The 11,592-nt window shown below is 31.5% G+C and overlaps 1 protein-coding gene across 2 annotated transcripts in view; it reads right to left on the bottom strand.

Annotated features, from left to right (window-relative positions):
* Nucleotides 1-332: 332 nt before the first annotated feature.
* fam184ab (family with sequence similarity 184 member Ab) overlaps nt 333-11,592 on the bottom strand; it is a 168,680-nt gene continuing 157,420 nt past the window's right edge. Inside the window, exons 18-19 of one of the 2 annotated variants that reach the window (XM_051138662.1) lie at nt 11,275-11,483; nt 333-990 (exon numbers count right to left, since the gene is read on the bottom strand). In XM_051138662.1, the coding sequence (XP_050994619.1) occupies nt 909-990; nt 11,275-11,483 (291 nt within the window). In that variant the 3' untranslated portion in view covers nt 333-908. The remainder of the gene's footprint in view (nt 991-11,274; nt 11,484-11,592) is intronic. The other variant, XM_051138663.1, reaches the window with a different exon arrangement.

Below are 11,592 nucleotides of genomic sequence, written 5' to 3'. Positions count from 1 at the left end.
CCCTTACGTTTTATGAAGATTTGTTATAAAATTATACAGATAATGCACTTAAAATCAATTGTTGTTATTTAAATTCTAAATAGCTTGTATACATAACTTTTTAAATAGTACGGCAAAAATAGCAATTAGATATTTGAATTATACATTTATGCAATAACATTAACATTTAAAAAGCGTTTTAATAACAGCTTATGTTTCATTCTGCAGATTATAAACATTTTTTATAATATCAAATAATTAAAAATAAATAAACCTACACAAAAACTTACCTCTCATTTCCAATCGATTTGTTATTGTGGACGTTATTGTTCTTGTATAAAGAAAAAGTCAAATGACAATAAAAGTGTTTATTTTTTTCTTGTTGCAGAGCAGTATGTGTTGATGTATATGAAAATACAGGCATTTTCAAATCATATGTTCGTTGCTTTTGGTTCCTTGAATGGTAAACGTTCACTCACATAACAGACACACTTCATTAAATGTCACAATAGTTATTTATTCTTACGCATACACCAGTAATATAAATATAAAATATGCATTTATTTTAAAATTAGTGAGACATCATTATATCTGTGTTGAGACATCCATACAAACAGTTTAATCCTACCAAAATTGATAATGCAGCTGTAACAAAGTCATTACGGTGGCATTCTAAAATTAGATACATAGGAGACAATACTGTTGTTTTTTTCTCTTTTAACAAATAGTAATTAGCAGCGTATGCACCACTCTATAGAAACTGCAGTAAATGAAATGTCAAACATACCTATCATCACTGTAAAAACAAGAAACCCATTCACAGTGGGGAGAAAAAAAAAAAGAAATGATAGGATGTGTCGTTAAATAATATATCACTTTTTTTGTCTTTTTTCGTTTGGTTTGGTCGACATGCTCTTTAACTGCAAAAGTCAGAAGGAGAAGTACTGAGCGAACCACTCTTGTCTCTGGGGGTCTGGAGAGGTGACGGGTGATTCTTCTCCTTCAGGAGGGCTGAGGAGAAAAACAGAGAGAGAGAGAAAGACAGAGATAGAAGAAAAAACAGAAAGAAAGATAGTGAGAGACATAGAGAGAATTACAAAACCTCTGCTAAACTACAGCTTTTCTCAGTACTGAAAACCTTCAAGCATTCCTGCTCTTGTGTTTTTTTTTTTATTTCATTGTGTGTGTGTGTGCATATTTTTGCCGTTTCTTTAATGACATCCCAGAACAGAGTGATATTAATAATCCATTACACTTGCAAAACGGTACCATGGTAAGAATCGTGTAAATACCATAGTTATGAATATGGTAATCAGTGACTGACATTCTAAACAGGAAATATTCGCTTGTTATTTGTTATTTGTTACAGAAACGGATGAGTGTTCATCTCCTCAGACCAGGTCAGTTAGATATTTTTTTTAATTAATACTTTTATTTAGCAATTAAACTGACAGAAAATTACAGTAAAGGCAATTATGTTTTGAAAGACTTCTATTTTGAATAAATGCTTTTTTACGTCTTAATTTCATTCTAATATATATTACATAAAAAAACATGTATTTTATCATAAAAGATTTAAATGCAATTTTACAATATTACTGTTTCTATCATATTTTACAAAATAAATAAGCCTATATATTTATAGACAGATAGAATGATAGAAACAGAATGACAGATAGAGAGAGAGAGTAGAACAATATTTAGACAGATAGAACAACAGAACAAAAGATAGAATGATGGATAGAACAATAGATAAAAGTGTAGATAGAACAACAGAAAGAACGATAGAATGATAGACCGGCTAGATAGAATGATAGAATGATAGAACGAACAACAGAACAAAAGATAGAACAAAAGACAGAATGATAGAACAATAAAACACATGACAGATAGATAAAACTATAAATAGAACGATAAAACAAAAGACAGAATGACAGAACTATAAATAGAACGATAGAACAAAAGATAGAATGATAGATGGAATGATAGAGCGATAGAACTACATAGCTAGAACAACAGAACGACAGATAGAATGATAGAACAATAGACAGAACAATAGAACAAAGGATAGAACAACAGATAGAACGATAGATAGAACGACAGAATGATAGATAGAACAACAGAGTGATAGAATGAACGACAGAACAAAAGACTAGGATAGAATGATAGATAAAACGATAGATAGAACAAAAGATAGAACGATAGAACAATAGAACAAGTGATAGATAGAACAACAGATAGATGGAACGATAGAACCATAGAACAATAGATGGAATGACAGAACGATAGATAAAACGATAGAACCATATGTAGATAGAAAAATATAAAGCACAAAAGATATTTAGGTAGAACAGAGAGAATGACAGAACTATAAATAGAACGATAGATAGAACAAAAGACAGAATGATATATGGAAGAATAGAGCAATAGAACGACGTATAGCTGGAATGACAGAACAACAGATAGAATGATACATAGAACGATATATAGATAGAACAATAGAATGATAGAACTGTAGATAGAACAATAGAAAGAATGATAGAATGGCTAGATAGAATGATAGAACGAAAGAGAACAAAAGATAGTACGATAGAAAGAACAGAAGACAGAACAACAGAACAATTGATAGAACGACAGATAGACAGAACGATAGTTAGAACAATAGAACTATAAATAGAATGATAGATAGAACAAAAGAGAATGATAGATGGAAGAATAAAGCAATAGAACGACGTATAGCTGGAATGACAGAACAACAGATAGAATGATACATAGAATGACAGATAGATAGAACAATAGAAGAAAAGACAGAACGATAGAACGATAGTTAGAACAATAGAACTATAAATAGAATGACAGAACAAAAGAGAATAATAGATGGAACCATAGAGCGATAGAACGTCATATAGCTGGAACGACAGAATGACAGATAGAATGAGAACAATAGACAGAACAATAGAACAAAAGATAGAACGATACATAGAACAATATATAGATAGAACGATAGAATGATACAATGAAAGACAGAACAATTATGATAGAAAGAACATATGAACAATACATAGAACAATATACAGAACAATAGATAGAATGATAAATAGAACGACCGAATGATAGATAGAACGATAGAATGACAGAACGACAGATAGAAAGACAGATAAATGGAACGACAGATAGATAGATAGATAGATAGATAGATAGATAGATAGATAAACTCTGTTTCTTTAACTTTTTTTTTCCTTCACAAAATCTTCTTTTGAGTTTCTTCCATATAATTTTTCCAGGAAGCTCATAAAACAGAATCGTGTTTCTCTCAAGGTGAAGTGTGCTGTGTGCGTCTGCGCTGTAGTCAACCTCCAGCTCTTTCCAAGGTCTTTTGGACCAGAACTCGCTTTCAATCCTGATTAATTTAGCCTCCAGTCAACGTTTATAGAAACACGTTTTATTTCTCCCTCACTGCTCTGCTCTTTAAAAGACTGAGTACAAACGCACCTTTACGCTATTGCAGAACATTTCATTGTTTATTCCAAGGACAGAGTTTCTATAAGCTGCAAGGTTTTGTTCAGGTAGCTCAGCTGTGTGCTTGAAATGCTAACAGACTGACTGACTGACTGACGTCTGGGCTTCCACGTTTGCAGCACGGGGACGGCTGGCTGATGCCTCCTTCCTGCTTCCTAATAAGAGTTTAACATCTAGAAGTATAAGTTAGAGAAAAGAAGGAAAGAGAGATGGATGGAGATTTTCAAACTAAACTATCTCTATCTATCTCTCCTCTCGTCCATCCATCCATCCATCCATCCATCCATCTATCTATCTGTTCGTCTATTCATCTATCAGCTGTTTCTCCATCCATCATCCATTCATCAATTCAGTCCTCCATCTACTATCTATCCATCTCTCTTGTCGTCCATCCATCCATCTTCTCATCCATCATCTATCCATTCATCCATCCATCTCTCTCTCTATCCATCCATCCATCCATCCATCATATATCTATTATCTACCTGTATTTTCATCAATCCATCCATCTATCCATCCATTCGTCCATCTCTCTTCTCATCCATCCATGTTTGTCCATCCATCAGCTGTTTCTCCATCCATCTATATATCCATAATTAATCTGTATATCCACCCATCAATCCAGACCGCTATCTAACATTAATCCATCCCTCATTCATTCATTCATTCATTCATTCATCCATCCATTCCTGTATATCCATTTACATCCATTACATCTATTTACCTGTATATCATCCATCCATTATCCATTCATCAGTCCAGTCCTCTATCTACCATCTATCCATCTCTCTTCTCATCCATCCATCAATCCAGACCTCTATCTACCATCCATCCATCCATCCATCTCTCTTCTCATTTATCCATCTATCCATCCATCCATCCATCCCTCTATCAGCTGTTTCTCCATCCATCCTCCATTCATCAATCCAGTCCTCTAACATCTATCCATCTCTCTTCTCGTCTATCCATCCATCCATCCATCATCCATCTTCTCTTCCATCCATCCATCCATCCATCCATCCATCTCTTTTCTCATCCATTTTACTTGTATATCCATCCATCCATCCATCCATTCATCCGTCCATCCATCAATCCAGTCCTCCATCTACCCATCTCTCTTCTCGTCCATCCATCCATCTTTCTTCTCATCCATCATCTATCCATTCATCATCCATCCATCCATCCATTTCTTTTCTCATCCATTTTACTTGTATATACATCCATCCATCCATCATCCATCTTCTCTTCCATCCATCCATCCATCCATCCATCTCTCTTCTCATCCATTTTACTTGTATATCCATCCATCCATCCATCCATCCATCATCCATTCATCAATCCAGTCCTCCATCTACCCATCTCTCTTCTCGTCCATCCATCCATCTTTCTTCTCATCCATCATCTATCCATTCATCATCCATCCATCCATCCATCCATCCATTTCTTTTCTCATCCATTTTACTTGTATATACATCCATCCATCCATCATCCATCTTCTCTTCCATCCATCCATCCATCCATCCATCCATCTCTCTTCTCATCCATTTTACTTGTATTTTCCATCCATCCATCCATCCATCCATCCATCCATCCATCCGTCCATCCATCCATCCATCCATCCATCATCCATCCATCAATCCAGTCCTCCATCTACCCATCTCTCTTCTCGTCCATCCATCCATCTTTCTTCTCATCCATCATCAATCCATTCATCATCCATCCATCCATCCATCCATTTCTCTTCTCATCCATTTTACTTGTATATACATCCATCCATCCATCCATCCATCCATCATCCATTCATCAATCCAGTCCTCTATCTACCATCTATCCATCTCTCTTCTCGTCCATCCATCCATCTTTCTTCTCATCCATCATCAATCCATTCATCCATCCATTTATCCACCAATATATCCACTATCTACCTGTATTTCCATCAATCCACCATCCATCTATTTCTCTTCTCATCCATCCATCTTTGTCCATCCATCAGCTGTTTCTCCATCCATCCATCCATCCTTATATCCATAATTTACTTGTATATCCATCCATCCATCCATCAATCCAGTCCTCTATCTACCATCCATCTCTCTTTTCATCCATCCATCCATCTTTCTCATCCATCCATCTACCCATATATCTATCTATCTGTGTTTCCTCCCACACATCCACCCATCTTTCTACCCACATATCCATCATCTACCTGTATTTCCACCCATCCATCCATCAATCCATCTACCTTTTTATTTCAAATTTTATCAATCAATAACATTCAAACTTTAAAGTCACAGTCACATGGATTTCTTTGAACTTCAGTTCATTTTAATGTCTTTACATCCAAATTGGAATTGCAATTCTGCGTTTTGTTATAACAATTCAAATTCAGGAATTAAATTGAAATATATAAAAATCAATACCTGTAGCCCCTGGCTTCCTGAAACTGCTTAAAGCCAGCTAATCAGATCTAATGTTTTGAGATGCAAAAGGTACAAGGTTCAAAAGGGGTGTTACCCTTTTAAAAGTTCCTAATATGAACAATTTAAGTACTAATAGCTACATTTAAGGTATTAATATGCACCCTTTAGGGGTAAATAAAGTACAAAGGTGTACCTTTTGAAAGGGTACTTTCCCAGAAACAACATTTGTACCTTTTTTTCCTGAGAATATATGCATCTCATACTGTGTTACTGTGCCATCTATGCAGAGACTATTCACTGATACATATGTAATTTATTACACCAGTGTGAAAGTAGTTTGAAAAGTTAAGTCATGCCACCAGACAAGGCAACAATCAGCACAGATATCTTCAGTCAGTCTGTCCTTGTGTATTCGAACTTCTGTATCTTTGGTATTCTTGGCTTGAAATCTCATCTCTATTCTCTTATATCTCCAATGAAATCAATGTGCTTTGCTCCCTGATGCCTGAGCTGCAGCAACTCAATTTAACGCTCAATCGAGCATTTGCATCAGCCCGTTCAGCACTAACGTAACTTCTACTTGTGCTGAGACATAGGATAATGAAAGTTAAACACCTTCAAAGCAGCACACCTGAAATTGAACTGCAAATATGAAATTTGACTTATTTAGAGACAAATTGGCATCTATGCAAAAAATACTTTAAATTATGCAATTTTTTATGCATTTTGATGGCTGTTCATACAGCGTTCTTGTACTTTTTTTCAATCATAGGTTTATGGAAACATGCTTTACAGATGTGTTTGATCATGACACATCTAACTTTTCATGCACTGAACTACATTTTTAAAAACCCAACTGAAGTCGCTAATTAAAACTAGAAATTTTTACAGGTCAGGTACAGGTATATATATATATATATATATATATATATATATGTATATATATGTATGTATATATATATATATATATAAACCCAATTCTCGTTTTAGCAAGCATTTGACTCGGCAAAAATTTGTAAAAATCAATATATATATTTTTCTCAAACTGTATATTTTAATGTGCATATCTGTTAAAAGTTAATTTTGACTTTGGGTTCATTAAAAAGTAAAATGTTTAAATAACCAAATTTTAATTCTAGAGAGCATACACATACCATATGTAAAAATATATTATTATAAATATATTATTTTTTATATTAGTATATAAATTAATGAAATTAAGAAAAAGAAGATTAATAAAAAAGAAGAAAAAAATATAAAAAGAAAATAATTCAAAATATTAATAAACACTATATTAGTATATAAATAAATTGATAAAAATTAAAAATAAAATGACATTTGGTGTAAAATGTCATAAATAAATAAAATGTATAAAAAAGAAGAAAAAATAAAAATAAAATAATTCAAAATATTAATCAATACTATATTAGTATACAAATAAAATGATAAAAAATGGCATTTAGTTTAAAATGTCGTAAAATTACTGAAATTAGGAAAAAAGAAGACAAAATTCAATATATTAATAAATACTATTAGTATATAAATGAAATGCTAAAAATAAAAAAAATGACATTTAGTGTAAAATGTCATAACATTTACGAAATTAATAAAAAAGAAGAATAAATATAAAAAGAAAATAATTAAAAATATTAATAAACGCTATATTAGTATATAAATAAATTGATAAAAATTAAAAATAAAATGACATTTGGTGTAAAATGTCATAAATTAATAAAATGTATAAAAAAGAAGAAAAAATAAATAAAAATAAAACAATTCAAAATATTAATCAATACTATATAAGTATACAAATAAAATGATTAAAAAAATAACATTCAGTTTAAAATGCCATAAAATTACTGAAATTAGGAAAAAAGGAAAAATTCTAAATATTAATAAATACTATTAGTATTAAAATAAAATAATAAAAATTTAAAAAATGGCATTTAGTGTAAAACGTCATAAAAAACACTGATATCACTAATGACTTTGGGTTGATCAAAAAGTAAAATGTTAAAATAACCCAATTTTTATTTTAGAGAGCACAGACAAGACACAAATGTGTAAAAACAATATTTTTCCTAATTTTCCCAGACTGTACATTTTAAATGAGCATATCCACTAAAAGTGAATTTTGTCAACTTTAGGAGCACATTAGCATATAAATTTCCTCAAAGCAAACACATATTGACTAAAACTCACAAAACCTGAGTCTCAAATTACAAACAGCATTTTAAAATTGTACTTTGAGCCCCTAAAGCTCATGTGCAAGAACACTGTGCAGAAAGGATATGAGAAAGGACTCCACTTGAATATTAAAAAGTGACTCTGGTTCAGTTGCTAAGTGAACCGAATGTCACCCTGACATGAAGTGAACCGGATAGACTGTGTGTGAGAGCCACACGAGTGTCTCACGACAAAAGAGGACAACTCCGCACAAGTCTACCTTGCTGCGTCACTTGCACCTCATTTACATTCAAACCAGCATGCAAGGAAACACGCGTAATGGTGCTTCAGATGAGACGATACTTCCCGGGTCAAGAGCAGCCACTACAGTGACAGCAAAACATGCATAATACACCCGCTCACAACATGCCGAGCAAAAGCCATAGGCAAAGGTTTATTGTTGAAAAAGAGTGAAAATATTGCATTTAAAGAGTATATGTAACCCAAAACAGTGTAATTCACATGTTCACACAGATGCAAGACAGTACATTATGGAAAATGAATATTTTTTTCAAATATAAAGTGTTAAAATATTCATTCAAAATTAAAATATTCATTCTCTCCAATGCAATGTGGACAATAACAGACACTACATAACAGATGAGTCATATAACTTCCATCACAAACAGAAAACACAACACAGAGACAGACACCAACTCCCAGCATGCACTGCGACAGTGGGGACACATGCTCCCATTTGCATTCCAATGCCATTTCCAAAGCTCATATATGGGACTTCAGAAAGTAACATTAAGCATACATGTACATCAGTGTTAGGAAAAAGCTCAAGTATCCCTTTTATTTGCCTGATGTGGATGCACCGGCTGCGTTCGGAATGGAATACTAGCTTCCTGAATATAGTGTATATTACATTGGAAAAAGTATGAAACGGTACTCAATATGCAATGAGAATGTTACAGAAAGTAGTATGCTACATTGTTAGCATGATTGCATTATTTGCATGTTTAATTAAACAAGCAGTATGCAGTAAGAATCTCAGAAATGAATAAAAACTTTTTTGACATAATTATGTAATTTGGTACAGTGTTGTTCTTGGCTAAAACTAAATATAACTAAAACTAATACAAATTTTGTTAATTAAGGCTTAAATAAAATAAAATGTTATATTAGAAAATAAAATATTAGAAATTAAACAAAAATTAACAAGAAGTATGAGAAATGCATAAGAAATTAATGAAATTCATAAAAAAAAAAAAGAAGAGAAAATACTTTATATTATTATAAATATATATTTTTATTATTAGTATATATATAAAATAATAAAACCAATTAATAAAATAAAATTAATGAAATTAATTAAAAAGAATACATGTGTGTAAGTATGTAACAATTCGAAATTTTAATCAATACTATATTAGTATAGAAATAAAATGGTAAAAATAAAATGAAATTTAGTATACAATGTCATATATTAATTACATTTTTTTAAAAAAAGAAGAAAAAAAATAAAAGAATTCAAAATATTAATCAATACTATATTAGTATATGAATAAAATGATAAAAATAAAAAAAATGACATTTAGTGTAAAATGTCAAAAAATTGATAAAATTAATAAAAAAGAAGAAAAAATATAAAAAGAAAAAAACGTAAAATAAAAGATTTCAAAATAATAAACACTATATTAGTATATAAACAAAATGATAAAAATGTAATGACATTTGGTGTAAAATATCAGTTGATATTGAAGTTAATAACATTTATAAAAAAGAAGAAAAAATAGTTCAAAATATTAATCAATACTATATTAGTATATAAATAATATGATAAAAAGAAATAATATAAAATGAGATTTAGTTTATGTCATAAAATTACTGAAATTAAGAAAAAAGAAGAACAATTAAAAATATTCATCAATAATATATTAAAAGAACAAATATAAAATAAAATAATTCAAAATAACAATAAACACTATATCAGTATATAAACAAAATGATAAAATGTAAAATAAAATGACATTTGGTGTAAAATGTCATAAATTAATAACATTTATAAAAAAGTAAAAGAAAAAATAAAAGAAAAAATAATTCAAAATATTAATCAATACTATATTAATACATAAATAAATGATAAAAACAAATAATATAAAACGAGATTTAGTTTAAAATGTCATAAATTTACTGAAATGAGGAAAAAATAAGAAAAAATGTAAAATATTAATAAAAACTACATTACTATATAAATAAACTGATAAAAGACATTTAGTGTAAAATGTCATAAAATTAATGAAATTAATAAAAAAGAAGAAATAAAAACTAAAGAATTCAAAATATGAACAAATACTATATTAGTCTATGAATAAAATGATAAAAATAACAAAATTGATTAAATTAATAAAAAGAATAAAAAATAAAAATGAAAGAATTCAAAATAGCAATAAAGATTATATTAGTATATAAATAAAATGATAAAAATAAAAAACAAAATGAAATTTAGTGTAAAACGTCATGAAATTAATTAAATTAATAAAAAAGAAGAAAAAATAAAAACCAAAGAATTCAAAATATTAATAAATACTATATTAGCATAAATAAAATGATAAAAAAAAAATAAAATAAAATGACATTTCACATAAAATGGCATTAAAGCTGTTCAGTCATCAATGGAAATCAAAAGGTCAAACCAAGCATAATATGCTATACTGCACATTTTGTAAAATACAGTATTCCATCCATGCAAAATATTTTTAGCATGTGTAGTATAGTAGTATTCCATTCCGAACAAGTTTACCGACTACGAAAAAAAATAAAAATAAAATAAAGGCAACTTTTTGGCTTGAATTCTCCTACATTTTCCCCCCAGAAAGCAGCACATCCTTCAAATAGCACCAGCCCAAATGGGAACCGTAACACAGACCAAGTCTGAGACCAGGGCGACGCACTCATTATTCAAGCTAATTACTTGTTTCGGAGGAGATCGGAGCCGTAATTCCAGATTTCGCGCTCTCTGTTAGGCAGAGAGGAGCCTGGGAGATGCAAAAAGCACAAAGCAAACCATCCGAAGTTTCGGCGCGCATTTCCTCGGCACATAAAAGGGATACAACAGCTGCCTCGAGAAAAGCGGGCGACGGGTTTTCAGTGTGCTGGTGTGTTTGTCCGCCGAGGTGCGCCTCACCTCGTCAATTTCTTGGCTTCGGTGAGAGGGGTTGGCGGGGGCAGGGGTTTGCTCGTGTTAGGCTCCAGCTGGTGAATGGGGGAGTTGGGGATGGGTTCGAGGCGGGTGGGCTGGGGCTGGCCGCTCCCTGTCCCGGAAGCCTCCACATTGGCCCTAAGATTGGCCGAGCTGCTGAATCGGGTGGCTGATTTGTCGTTCTTTCGCTTTTGCTACATAGGACGACAAGAAAAGCAAACAAAAAGGAAGTTGGGAGAGCTTTACGCTCCATTCTTTTTTCCTAATGACTGCTTCCTAATAATCGCCCACCCTGAAAGTCAA

This window comes from Labeo rohita, chromosome 20 (assembly GCF_022985175.1).
Source record: "Labeo rohita strain BAU-BD-2019 chromosome 20, IGBB_LRoh.1.0, whole genome shotgun sequence".
NCBI lineage: Eukaryota > Metazoa > Chordata > Actinopteri > Cypriniformes > Cyprinidae > Labeo > Labeo rohita.
The sequence above is the reverse complement of the archived record's forward strand: the minus strand, read 5'-3'. Positions and strand labels throughout refer to the sequence as shown.